Source organism: Zootoca vivipara, chromosome 7 (assembly GCF_965207765.1).
Source record: "Zootoca vivipara chromosome 7, rZooViv2.hap1.1, whole genome shotgun sequence".
In the NCBI taxonomy this organism is placed as follows: domain Eukaryota; kingdom Metazoa; phylum Chordata; class Lepidosauria; order Squamata; family Lacertidae; genus Zootoca; species Zootoca vivipara.
Genome location: NC_142590.1, coordinates 83192874 through 83206940, shown reverse-complemented (window position 1 = coordinate 83206940; position 14067 = coordinate 83192874). Strand labels below are relative to the sequence as shown.

The window sequence follows — 14067 nt, the reverse complement described above, 5'->3', positions numbered from 1 at the left end:
TCTACCTGTTGGACATGCCTGATCTAGTCCAACCCCCTGCAATGCAGGAATATGCAGCTGTCCTAAACAGGGACCGAATCTGGCTATGGAATATAGATAACGAACCACAGTTTATTAATACCTTTGAGTTTCTTTTGTTGGCTTTTGTTGCTATTGTTTTGTTTTTAATGCTTGAGTTGCATTATGGGGCAACACACACACACACACACACACACACACACACACACACACACACTCCAAAACAGAAACCAGGGTAGGAGCGGCCCAGATGGATAGACTATATCAGAAGATGGGAAGCAAAGGACTGTTGGCTGAGACATGAATGAAGATTATCTGGTCCACCTTCCTGCGGTGAAACACAGGCTCCTTACAGAGTAATCTATATTGTAGCATTTCACAAACAGACATGTTGTGGTGAGGGTGGAGGGAAGTCGCAGGTATCAGAATAAGTGATTGGCGGTCTTGTTGAATCAAGTACTTGTGCAAAGGAAGGCTGGTTGCCCCGTGCTGCAGTTAGGTCAGCAGCAAGTGGTGCTGGTGCCCATTTTGGACTGGTAGAATGGGAGGCCAACAGTAGGTGGCGCCAGAGCCAACAATAGGTGGAGGCAGATAATTCTAGTTTTATCTCCATCTTTCTCCAGGCTCTGTGCTGCAGCGGACAGCACAACAATGCTGTAGAATGGAGTGCAAGAGGCAGGGGGTGTTTAATTTTAGCGTTGCACAGGACACCGCTGAAACTCGAGGGCCCAAAGTCTGCCACTGGTGCCACCCCCTGCCTTTTGAGTGGTTATAAGTAAGAAGGCAAGCAGATGGGGGTGGGGAGAGGAACACTCCAGCTGTGACTTCTAAGGTTGCGCACACAGTATACCTTCAATGCACATTCAAAGCATGTTCTGTCCCTCAAAGAATTATGGGCGCTGTAGTTAACCCATCACAAAGTTACAATTCCCAGCAACCCCTTAGGAAACTACAGTCCCCAGAATTGTTTGAGGGGTAGAATGTGCTTTAAAGGTAAGGTGTGTCCTCAGAGAGAGGGTCTTTTGTTGGACCGTGGGAGGGAGCAAGAAATGTGCTTCTGAACCTAGGTCATATGAGCAGTTCTGCTATCAGGTGCTTCCTTTTTTAAAAACAGAGGTTCCTTTCTAACCGCACAAGTTTCACCTCACAGCCTTCGTCTTCCCACACCATGTGAATGTGGTCCTGAAAACAGTTTCATCAAGACCTTGGATGTTGCATCACAGACGCTGTGGAAGCCACAGCAAAATATGTCTCATTCTGATAGAGGCAAGCTTCTCTGTATCTTTTAAGTGCACCAAAGTCTCCAGCAGCCTTTATCCGTCGGAAGGGTGGAAGGAGACGCCTCTACACAATAGCTCCACTGCACTGTGTGACAACACAATGGCGGAATTTTTGCTCCTGCCGCGGCTTGGTTAGGTGAAGGAGAAATTAAGCACATTTTTTATAGATACCTCAAATTGGGGCCAAATTCTGATACAAATAGGGAAATGTGTCAATGGCTCAGGCTATAGCTGGGATGGGGCAGAGCAGGGAAGATAGATAAAAGCAAGGCACTCAGATTAAGCATGGGCTATACAAAAACAAGTTCAGGATTAGCTCCAAGATGCTGAGTGTTGTACACCACGCCAATATCCAAGCAGTGAGGGGTTCCAGGCATTTACCCAGGGTTCGGTTTCCTTGGAATGAAGGTCAGCGAAGGCTGTGATGCCTTTAGGATAGATGGCTTTATTGACACACATATACAACATGAGCTTGAGATCGAGGGGCTCGCAGCATTAACACACCAGAAGATCTTTCTTCCCCATTAGTTGCAGCTTTGGATCCAGCACAGATCAAGCATGTCTCTGTGTCCCCGGGTTTTCAGCCTGCTTCCAGCTCAGCTCACACACAGCGCATTGGCTATTGTTCTCCTCCTACCTAGCAGCTAGGTGAGCGGGGTGGAGGAAAGACTCGCTCATTAGCCTGGAGGGCACCATCACTTAGTTGTAGCACTTGCAAACTAGCTCATTGTTTTGGGGTGCGATGAGGGCAACATTTGGAAATGCCCCTGCTCCATTTGGAGTTCAGAATCATGGCTTGTGTTTATAATGGCTGGTACATCTGGACTGGTTCAACTGGAACATATAGGCTTGTCAGTAGTACAAAATAATTCCGTTTGGGTGCTGTGTGGGATCACAGGAATTAAAAGGTTTTTATTTTTTATGGGGTTTTTTTAGTACTCACACACAAAACACATTCTTTACTCTCCCTTTTTTTTAATCCCTGTCATTTCTTAGTGGCAATCCCCTTTTGAGTAACACAAATTTTCCATATGCAGACTTTGCCCAATGTGTTGCCAGCTGATAAGGAACAGGGACTTCACATCATCAAAAAAACCACAGTGCGTTTAAGGATATGGCTGAAGAGGTGGTTTCGATATATTCCCTCACACACATATACAACCTGAACATAGGATGGAGCAACTCACAGTATTCACACCCCAACAGATACTGTATTGCCTCCCCTTTAGGTTTCCAGCGAAGCTCCAAGTCTCAGCTTAGTTTCAGCAGAGCAATACATGACTCTGTGTCCCTAGCTTCCAGCATATGCCAAAACTCTTTCTCACTATATATTGCCCTCCCCGGCCTAATGTTCTCCATCCCAGGATGACAGAGTGGCTGGGGAAATCCAGCAAGATGAGTGGGGTATAAATAATAAAATTGTTGTTGTTGTTGTTGTTCGGCCAGCAAAGCTGGATTTAAGACAGAATGTCTGGTTCTGCCACACTGGGTGCCCAGCCTATCAGGAGTTGCAACTATGATGCCATGAATTGAGCAGATCAGAAGGCAAAGGTGGGTTGTTGTTGTTTTCTGCTGAATTTCGACCTTGCACAGGGGGCTGCTGAAATTTGCAAGACCAAAGTCCACCCCAGCAGCCAGGTGAGGTGGGAAAGGGCCCACCCATTTGTCTCTATGGCAACAGAATGACCTCTTTGCATAATGTAACTAGCAAAAATATTAGCTTAGCAGAGGGACCGGTTTGAATGGTTCCCCAGCCTCTTCTCGATTTTAAGCAGGCCTGGAAGGGCCCCAGACTACCATGCACCCCAAAACTAATATGTATGGATATGCCTTCAGGGGCCCACACACAGCTGAACTCTTTGTCCACAACAGGAGCGGGGAACCTTGGACCGTCAGATGTTGCTGAACTACAACTCCCATCAGCCCTAGAAAGCATGGCCAAGGGCCAGGGATGAGGGCAGTTCTAGTTCAGCAACAGCTGGTGCGGCAAGGTTGCCCATAAATATTTTGGTTCTAAATACAGAAGTGAATCAGATTGACAGTTGAATCTTACATCAATACCATCAACAAGCCAGTGTCCTCTATCCGCAGGCAGTAGTCTAGGGGAGCCCAGTCCACAACTTCTTATCCCATAATAAATGTGTTAAGTCTTTTAAGGTGCCACAAGCAGCAGACTAAGGGTTCCCCCATCTGGAAATGGCAAGGTCCGTGCCATTACAGCAGGAGCAACCAGGAACTCTCAGTGGGACAGTTATTATTTTCCCTTTATAAAAAACTTCTTATTCAGCAGCGACATCGCAAAAAAAGAGCACACCAAAAGAGAAGAGCAAAAGAGGAAAAGGAAGAAAGAAAGAAGGAAGGAAGGGGGAAAGGAAGAAAACAATATGAAATATAATGAAGTAATAGCCCCTGTTCCCGACACGTTGGTTACAAAACTCCCCCCCCCCCTATAAAATTCCCTAACAAAGTAAAGCAGTAAACATCCGGATCAAGTGCTGTGGTTATCGTGGGGACTTAAGCCCTCCGACCCTTTAAACAGTCACGTGCATTTCTTCACATGACTGCCGGGACAACTGCTTTGCATGCAGACTGTCCCAGGTTCAGTCTACAGACAGGGGTGAGTAGGACTTCCCCGTCTGAAATCCACTGCCAGTCAGTGTTGACAAGTCTGACTAGGTATATGGCACCTGCTTAACTGCTGATCCCTACTCTGATTATTTATTTATTTATAAAAAACAAAAAAGTGTGTCATGGTCGTAGCAGCATCCCGGACATTTGACCGGTCTTCCGCCCGGACACTGCTGCAGCCGCCGCGATATTCCGTATACATCTGGGAAATTCTGGACGTATGACAACCCTGCCACTATCCTCTGTCTGGCTCTGTCTGCCAGACTCAGAATGAATTATCTCAACGAGTTGTTTTAAATTACCTGTACTTTCTTCTGACCCCAAGTGCTCAGAAGAATCTGTCAAAATCCTCCTACAATTTCTGTGTTTTTCTTTGTTCACTTGATTTAGGAGGCTGTGGGGGGCAGCTGGCTACGCCCATGCTGTGGGGCCCTCCTCCCTTGACCCACAGTCCTCTGGGCTTCCCCTCCAGCTAAAACCGGACCCAGAAAAGCTCCCAACACTGCCGTTTCCAGACGTTACGACGTGCTAGGGGAGATAAACGCGGGGGGGGGGGCGCCACGGACTCTCCCTCGAAGCACGCGAAGTAACTCAGGCGTCCTCCAACCGCGGGCGGGCGCAGCCTGCGTACGTGAGAACGACGGGGCCCTTTGCGCGTCCACGTCGGGCGCGTGCGCAGGCTCTGTCCAGTGCTCCGTCCCTCCCAGGGCTTTCTCGTCGAAAGTACCGTTTCTCTGCCTTTGGCTCTAAGGCGGAGAACAGGGCGACGCCTGCAGCCACCATGCCCCCTGCGGGGACTTTCCAGGGAGAAGCCGGTCAGCTGCTTCTCCCCGCTTCCCCCCGCCCACGCTCCCCTTCTCCCTCCTCCCACCCCGTCGGGGGAGTCGCCCGAAGGCTGTCCTCTCGGAGGGGCCGGCCTGGTGCCTCCTCCTCCTCCTCTGATTTGCGCAGCCTTGCCTCAAAAACTTTCCCTTTCGAAATTGCCGGCACAGATTGAGACCCGGCAACCGCAGGAACAGCAGCGAGCAGCAGCAGCAGCAGCCACCTCTCGGCTCCTCTCCCCAGAAGGACCCAGGAGTCCGGCGTTTGCCGCGCGAGGATGACCCCGCCTGGGCGCCTCCTCCTCCTCCTGGCGCTCGCCGCTGGCGCCCTCCTGTGCGCGGCGTCCGTAGCCGGCGTCTACTTCAAGGAAGGGCAGAGCTGCCACAAGCCGATGGCCAAGAGACCTCCGGGGATCAGGTAAGCGCCCAGTCGTCTTCCGAACCCGGATCTCCATCCTGCCGGGTTGGAGAGGCGCTGGCCAGATTTGGAGACGCTGTTGCGGCGCTTGAGGGCGCGACAGGACGCCAAACGCGCCTTGGAGCGCTCTTCTTTTGTCTGGCCTTACATAAAGAAATGCGGGGTAGTAGCATATCGCTGTCACATATAGAGCCAAGCAAATAGCCTCTATGAATTTGTCCTATTTCCTTTCCACGGAGGTCCTGCGGTCTCCTGGTTCTGCAGCCTGTCTGTGGCTTTAACAGACAGGAGATGTGGTGTAGCGCAGTACTTCCCAATTTGTGGTCAGCAGACCCCAGACAGTCCAGTCTGCGGCACCACTCACATAACAAAAACTACAATAGCGATATCCAAATTTTCAAAAGTAGGGGGTTCATGTTTTGGCTTTTCAAAAACAAAGGATATGCCATACTTAGCTAATTGGGAATCACTGGTGTAGGGGTTAAGCGTGTCCAACTACCGTAGTACTTGGGAGACCAGGGTTCAAGTCTCCACACAACTATGAATCTTGCTGGGTGACCTTGGTCCAGGCACAGTTTCTAGCAGAGCTGCCTCACAGGGTTGTTCTGAGGATAAAATGGAGGGAGTGAGAGCCATGGGTGCCACCTTAAGCTCTTTGGAAGAAAAGTGGGAAATAAATTAAAATTAAAATGCCTGGGCAGGCTACACAATAATGCACATTTGGGGTGGGGGCTTGCTTTCAGTTTGGTGGGTCTTTTCTTAGAGCCCTAACTTTGGGGAGGACCATAGATTACCTACTTTGGAGCCAGAGGGTTCCAGGTTCCAATCCCCGGCATCTCAAGGTAGGGCTGGGAAACTGACTCCTGCCTGAACCTTTGGAGAGCTGCTGCCAGTCAGTGCAGACAGTGCTAGATGGCCTGACAGCTTCCCATGTTCCAACTGCAAAAGCTGGGAGATGTATCTTAAATTCCACCCTGCAGCTCACAAGTCACTGCTCCAGGGTTTACTTCTTAATGCTGTTGCTCCCATAAGATGGCAAGAGGCTGCATTAAGTGCTCGAGACTGGTTAGCATGTCTGTTTTGAGGAAGTTTGTTGCTAGCAGCTGCCGTGTGACTGCCCAGCAGAAAGATGGAGGGAATAATGACAAAGCAGTGGAGGATTTTCCGGCTGACACCCCTTCTCAGATAAAGGGGGGGGGAAACAGTCACCTGCTTTCTTCTGTCCTCTCCCCATTCTCCAACAGAACCTACCCTCGTCCCCATGAAAACTTGGACATCTCAAAACTACCCAAGAGCTGGGACTGGAGAAACATAAATGGAGTCAACTATGTGAGTGCCACACGCAACCAGCACATCCCACAGTACTGTGGGTCGTGTTGGGCTCATGGCAGCACCAGCGCCTTTGCAGGTATGGAGGTGCATGGGATGGTTGGCAGGGCATCTGGTGGGCATCCTTTATCCATTCCCACATCAAGTACAGAGAGGGTGCTTTCACGTGGCCATCTATCATGGTGTTTGGAGCAATCAAGTATTGTGCAACATCCACGTGACGTTGCTCTCATCGGAAAGCCAGCCCATATTAAACCCCCATCCCACTTATTTAATCCAGGTTTATTTCTATAAACATTTTTATTAGATTTTCCAATTTAAATACCTAATCCATCTTCCAATTATACAAATTATAAAAAATCAATTGAACATTTTTCCAAATCTTCTGCCAAATTATACAAATTTATCGACTTCCCATGCTCCAGACTCAGAAGGCCTCTGGCCCTCTTTTTACGCTGCAATTCTTTCCCGCCCGGTGTCCATATCTTATTCCATAACCTTGTTGTTTTCCTTCTTATTTAATCTAGGTTTAATGGTTAATTGCTAACCTAGTTAATGGTTTACCATGCATTCCCCCTTCTGAGATAAAATATTTTTTTCCCCTTCCAGTAGCATCTTAGAGACCAACTAAGTTTATAATTGGTATGAGCTTTTGTGTGCATGCACACTTCTTCGTATCTGATACCAATGACAAACTTAGTTGGTCACTCTATAAGGTACTACTGGAAGGGGAAAAATTATTTTGTTTCGACTACGGCAGACCAACACGGCTACCTACCTGTAACTAGAACCCTTCTGAGATGTTTGTCTTCTCCTTGCGGGGAAAACAAACCATGATCACTGGCGCAATGCTGTGTCTCAACCAGGAACTGTGGTTTGTTCCGCTTCTGCAAACCACAATGAGGCAGTCAAAAATGCGCCTCCCCCCTATAGATCAGCCTTCCCCAGCTTGGTACCTTCCAAATATTTTCCACTTTTTCTACTATGCCTTCAATCAGCATATCAGACGATAACGAGGGATGGTGAGTGTTGTAGTCCAAAACTCATGGAGGACACCCAAGTTGGGTAAGGGAGATGAAGCAGAAAAACCTGGGAAGGGGAATTAAATGAAATATTCTGGAGGTTAGCCATAGCTGACTGGCTGGCTGGAACTTTGAGGATAAACATTCCAGGCTACAACGTTTTGTCGCAGGGCTCAGTTGTTCTATTGGTTAACTTAAAATGTTCTCTGAACTATAGAATGCTGCAGGTCCCTATATATACAGGATATATCTGGGTTCCCCAGTGTGCACCTTCAGAGGAGATTCCCACCCCTGCCAGTTTTTTCCTCCTGTCAAAAGAGTATTCTGCGTTGCCCACAGGAAGCTGCAAAAATGTCCTTATGTGCCCCCAAGCCCAAAAAACTTGTCTTACTCATGATGGCGTTATGCCTGGTAGGGTTTAAATACTGGAGATCTCTGGACACAACCCTCTGTGATCTTCAGTTTGTATGTTTGGGGCTTAATATTAATGGAGAAATTGACTAGCAAGGTTCATGAAAGAAAATGACACAAGACATTTAAGGGTTTTTCCAACACCAGGTTTAATTTTGTTACATGCGCTTCAAAAAAAGGGGGGGGAACACGCTTACAAACCACCAGAAACTCACGAGGAAGTGTGGAATGATGTTTATTTCTTTTTTAAAAAATGTAACCAAGCAACCTTTGTTTCTTTTGTAATTTGTATCAACGGGTTATGTTTGAGTTCCGCTACAGTGGGAGGAACCAAATGTTGCGAATCTGTTTATTCTTTAAATTCAATAAAAGGTAGTTGATTAAAAAAAACCTGTCTTCCACCAATTGCTGGTTTGTCGTCCCCCAGATCGCATCAACATAAAGAGGAAAGCTGCTTGGCCCTCTGCATACCTGTCGGTCCAGCATGTTCTCGACTGCGCCAATGCTGGCAGCTGCCATGGGGGAGACCACAGGGCAGTATGGGAATATGCTAATGAGCACGGCATCCCAGATGAGACCTGCAACAACTACCAAGCTAAAGATCAACGTGAGTTTATCTTACCTGCTTATCTAGCTCGGTGGTTCTCAAACTTTTATCTCTGGGCCACACTTTCAGAATAGAAATTTGTTTGCGCCACGTCGAATTTTTTTAATTGATGGGCATACCGTTTGCTACTCTGCCTCTGGCAGCAAACATACAGTGCAATGTTCCTATCTTCAATAGCGTTTTTCTCTCTCAACCCCCTCCCCCCAAACTACTCGCTATCTCCTCCAATCTCTTCTAGTCTGCAACTTGGTCAAAAAACTCTGTTTTGTTTTTGTTTTTTACACATTTCCCCTTTTCTCGCAAGCAGTGTGTTAAGGGGATATGGTGAAACCCTAATGCAAACTGTTGGTGCACAGATTTCTGCTTGTGAAATAAGACTTCCTTCCCTCTCCTCCATTGCACTTACCCTGTGCCCTCCCCAATTCTGTTCCAGGACATTGGGGGGGACGGGGGACAAGTCCTATAACAGATTTTGGGGGGGTGTGGTGGCAAGGAGGAGAGGGGGAGCTTGCTCCATTGTGCAAAGAGAACTCATTGCGGTGAAGGAATGTTCGCTGAGCACTACGTTCGAGTCCACCCTTCATTTCATTGTTTATAACCACTGGATGAAAGGAAAGTTTCTTTCAGTTAAATGCGCCTGTTCATTTTTCAGAATGCAAGAAGTTTAACCAGTGCGGGACCTGCATTACTTTTGGTAAATGCCAAGCGCTACAGAATTACACCTTGTGGAAAGTTGGAGATTATGGAAATGTCAGTGGGCGAGAGAAAATCATGGCAGAAGTCTATGCAAATGGACCCGTCAGGTACAGAAACTAAACGTTTGTGGCCAGTGTCTGGGTAGTAACACATGAAAGCATGCAAATAATTGCAGTTATTTCAAATAGCCTATTGCAGTGGTGCAAGAAAGACCGGTGGCTCTGTTCATCTGGTTTTGGAATTTGCCACATTTATGTTATACTTTATTAAGCCAGTGCCAATTGAGAACTTTCGTTATGCTTCAGAAGAAACTGGCACACCCACCCACCCCATACATTTAAAGCACAGGACTTGCCCCCAAAGAATTCTGGGAACTGTAGTTCATCAAGGGTGCTGTGAATTGTAGCCCTGCAAAGAGTAAACTCCCACTCCCAAGATTCTTTGAAGGAAGCTATGTGCTTTAAATTTATGGGGTGGATGTGACCAGTTGATTTGTTCATTGATACAGTGATTTGTCAAGTGATTGGACCAAGTAATTTGTCCATTGATTCAGTACATTGTCCAATTGATTTAGTGGCCTCAATTTGTTGATTATGTGGCAGCAGGTGACTAGCTAACAGAACAATAAGTTTTGTCCTCCTAGAAGAGATGCTAAAGGTGGAAGCTGACTTCGGGGTGCACCGGGAAGCAGCTTTGATATTACTTACAAAGCTTGTTTGTTTCACTGGCAGGAGTAAAGGATGAAGCTTCAAGAAAAGGCCTAGGCGATTATGGCTCCAACCTACCAAGGGGCAAGTTAAAATAACCTCTGCTCCTTCCCACAGCAGCTTTCTATTTAAAAATATTATTGATAATAATTTCATTATTTATACCCCCCACCCATCTGGCTGGTCTTTGCTCATGAGATAAAGCTTGAAGCTCTTGAAGCAGGTTATGACTTTTGCGGTGCTACCTAGAGTGGGCATTGAAAGTTTCAACTTATCAATACTGTAGCGTCTTAAGGCTACTTTGATGTCATTGTTCTGTTATTCTTTAAAACAGCTGTGGGATCATGGCCACTTCGAAGCTGGAAGCATACACTGGAGGAATTTATAAAGAATACAGCGCCCTTCCCGTAATAAACCACATAATTTCTATTGCTGGCTGGGGCATAGAAAATGGAACTGAATACTGGATCGTCCGGAACTCTTGGGGACAGCCATGGGTAGGAAGGACAGAGCAGCCATAAATGAGACTCTCCCTCCCTCCCTCCCTCCCTCCCTCCCTCCCTCCCTCCCTCCCTCCCTCCCTCCCCCTCCCTCTCTCTCTCTCTCTCTCTCTCTCTCTCTCTCTCTCTCTCTCGTGTGTGTGTGTGTGTGTGTGTGTGTGTGTGTGTGTGTGTACACAACATCCAGGGGGCCAAAGATTCCCCACTCCTGCTTTAATAGGAAGGAATTTAGCCCTTCATATTTTATTACAGCTTTCTGGCAGGCCCCAAGAGCAAACCCTACTTGTACAAAGATTGGCAATGTGTTTTGCAACTACTGTATAAGCACTTGGAGTTTGGTCCAGAAATCTGTACCCGCTCCCACGTGTGAGAATCTTCTTCTGAATGCCACAGGATCACTTGCCTGGGAGTGTTTAGGTGCAAGACCACCAGAGCTGATTAAAAACCCCAATGGATTGTGTCCATTTAGGGATCAGGAAATGGTGTGGTGCCTGGTAAGCCAGAGGCATTAGAAGGGTGTTTGTGTTTTAGCAATAGACCAGGCCATTTCAGGGGTGTGTGTGGATTTTGGGACTTTAGCCCACCTTTTCCTTCCTTCCCTCTGGCAGGTAAATAAATAGTTGTGTGTCTGTCGTGCCTTACCTTGCCTGCAACACCCAAATATCCCACTGCACCAGAGGTTTCCAAAGGTTGTTGGATCACAACTCCCATCATCCTTGATCACTGGGGCTGATGGGCATCCCAACAACATCCAGAGAGCCACAGGTTGCCTAATCCTACATTACCCCCTCCTGCATGCCCTGGGGCAGATCCAAGACAATTGCCCTCATTCCTTCCAACGTGTACACAATCAGTTTTTGTTGGGTGAGGGTTTTCAGTGTAGCAGCAGCAGCAGCAGCAGCAAAAGTGTCACTTGAGCCCATGACTAATGCAGTTTCCCATCTTGCAGGGTGAGAACGGCTGGCTCAGAATTGTTACGAGTGCCTATAAAGGAGGCAGCGGAGGGCACTATAACCTGGCTGTGGAAGAAGACTGTGCTTATGGAGACGCCGTACTTTCTTGAATTCTGCAATGGATCACAGAGCCCTTGTTTGCACTCCTGATTTTGAAACGAAATGTATATCCCAGCAAGATTTCCCTCCTTCTCGTGAAAGGGAAAGAGATCACGCTGCTTGTTTGCATATAACTTCTCCAGCAAGGGGGGGGGGGAGAGAAACAGCTTTTTTTCCTGCTTGGAAGCTTTCCTAAGTTATGATGATGTAGGTGGAAAAGGCTTTGCGGTGTATGTGACGTATGGATCCCCATCCAGCTAAAGTGGGCTGAGTCTTTGTGTTAAGCAAAATGCTGGACCTCCAAAATACCCAAAATACCTTAATAGTGTTTCCATGCAGCCAGTGCCTACTTTAAATCAGATTGCCTCTATTTCTGGACACAGAGTTTGGGAGCTGAAAGGGAGAGCATAGCAGGGAAGGGGGCAGAGCCTGTCATTACTCGTTGCCTTCAATGCAGGCTTACTGGCGCCATTTCTTGCTGTGCATTGCAAGAGTTGCCTCTGTTGCTCCAGCCACTTTTGACTCTGGCCCCAACCACCACTTGCCTCTGGAAGGCTGCGTTTGACCGTGTAGCCCTTGATTTCCAGCTCCTCTCCCTGCTACTTAATTCTGTTCCCTGGAGAACCTCAGAATGAGGCTAATATCCCTGATCCTTGCATTCAGGCTCTGCAAGCATGGCACCCCATGTAGCATTGGCATACTGGAGATGCACAGTCCAGGGAAATCTATGCATTCAGTTTAAACGCAGCCCACTATATGGGTTGGTTGCTATTGTGCATCCAGTATCACATTTCAGTTCAAAGCCCCATTAAAACGCAGCTTGAGCCTCAATGCCCATTGAGTCACAGCTAAGTATTGGTGAATAGAAGGCATTGCTTTCCTTTTTTCGGGGGTGGAGAGAAATCGTGCAGCAGTTGGGAGCAGACCAGTTGGAGAATTCTATGCAAGATAATATAGGATTTTTGGCTATTGAACTGTTTACTGTGTGTGAGACACGTGTTTTTAAATCTGAAAACTGCTTTTTCCACATTCAGGGATAATTCCTTCAGGAATGCTCAATACTGGGGGGCGGGGATTGCTCAACAACAATCTTGTGAGGGAGACAAGGCTGAGAAAAATGAGACCTGCCTCAAGTCGCCCAGGGAGCTTCATGCACGAATGGGGATTTGAACGTGGCTTGTTCTAACACTGTCTAATTTGGAAGGTGGCAACATGATGCCTCTTGCAGAGCCCACAAAAGATCTCGGAAAATATTCCTTTTAAACTCCCTCGGTGAGAGCCTGCTTGCTCTTGCCGCTCATCTCCTGTTTGCACTGGCTGAGTCTTTCCAACATTGAGCATGCCCCCTTAAACATGCCCACATTTCATTGGGTCCTACGACTTGGCACCCACCCACCCTCCCTTCTGTCCTGAAAGGAGCAAAGGACACCCTGAGTGTGTGTGGCAATGGCTAATGTAGGTGCCTTTAAAAAAAATAAATTGATTGGGGAGGGTGAAAGGCCTGCACCATGGCTCCCCTAGCTCTGTTCCTGCTCTTTTCGAAGGAGCGGCCATTTTTGTGCCATTCCATGCCCTGTGGACACCCACGGCACTTTATCAAGATTCCAGATGTGACCCCGGGCCCAAAGAATTTGCTTCCCCCTGTCTAACCTTTCCCTCTTCTGTGTACAAGGTGCTCTACAGCCTTTGCCTATTCTGTGAGTTGCTGCAGCCGTGCCATTGTAGCCATATGCCTCTACAAAGAAAGGTTGGTGCCAGTGCATAAGAAGCCGGCACTCTTGTTTTAAGTGACAAACTTAGGGACAGTGTTTTTCTGCTGAAACATCCCAGAGATGGGAATGGAGGGGAAAGAGCCAGAGGCCTGTGCTACTGATATAAAATTATAGTCCACGGTCTTCTTTTTTCAGTGTGCTATTTTTTTAATTTTTACAAATTGTAACTAATAACAAAATTTGTACACTCATGACGATATTGAAAATTAAAAAGGGCACGTTTTGCACCCTCACATGTGTACCATACATGTCAGTATCTGACATCCTCAGGCACTAGGAGGAATCTTGCTGCAAGTCTGTAATTATATAAACCTGTGTAACATACATAACCCATCAAAAAACAAAACAAAAAGGGCATTACAAAATCTAGACCAAGACCAACATAGCCAGAAACAAAAATGCAAGAGGCAGACACCACAGATTTTTTTTCTTCTTCTGATAAATGCAGCAGTTGAATAAACCAACCTTTTACAAATCTATATACTGGCAAACACAGTAGGGACTTTCCCTTTGTCTGTATAAACACGTAAACACCACCTTTGCAAGGGCTCTATATTTGCAGGTCTGTACTATGTGTGTGCAATAAAAAACTATGTTTAATAGACATGTTGCATGGCCAACACTGGACAGAACCTGACTGGGTTAGTCATCAAGGTTCAACAGACAACTCAAGATTAAATAATGAAAATGGTAAACGCTGCTGGATACTGAGGCCAGGATAGCTCAGTCGGTTAGAGCGTGGTGCTGATAATGTGAAGGTTGCAGGTTTGATCCCTGTACGGGACAGCTGCATATTCCTGCATTGC

The 14067-nt window shown here is 47.1% G+C and overlaps 1 protein-coding gene across 3 annotated transcripts; it reads left to right on the top strand.

Annotated features, from left to right (window-relative positions):
* Positions 1-2757: 2757 nt before the first annotated feature.
* On the top strand, positions 2758-13494 carry LOC118088371 (cathepsin Z). 3 transcript variants are annotated; one of them, XM_088674684.1, is made up of 7 exons: positions 2758-2849; positions 4919-5165; positions 6410-6573; positions 8355-8534; positions 9187-9337; positions 10272-10434; positions 11387-13494. In XM_088674684.1, the coding sequence occupies exons 2-7, from the start codon at positions 5026-5028 to the stop codon at positions 11498-11500; spliced, it is 912 nt and encodes a 303-aa protein (XP_088530810.1). In that variant the 5' UTR covers positions 2758-2849; positions 4919-5025; the 3' UTR covers positions 11501-13494. The 3 variants fall into 3 exon arrangements, with proteins under 3 accessions (XP_088530810.1, XP_088530809.1, XP_034977865.1); XM_088674683.1 differs by lacking the exon at positions 2758-2849 and adding an exon at positions 3890-3915; XM_035121974.3 differs by lacking the exon at positions 2758-2849 and having other exon boundaries at positions 4915-5165.
* The last annotated feature ends 573 nt before the right edge of the window (positions 13495-14067 follow it).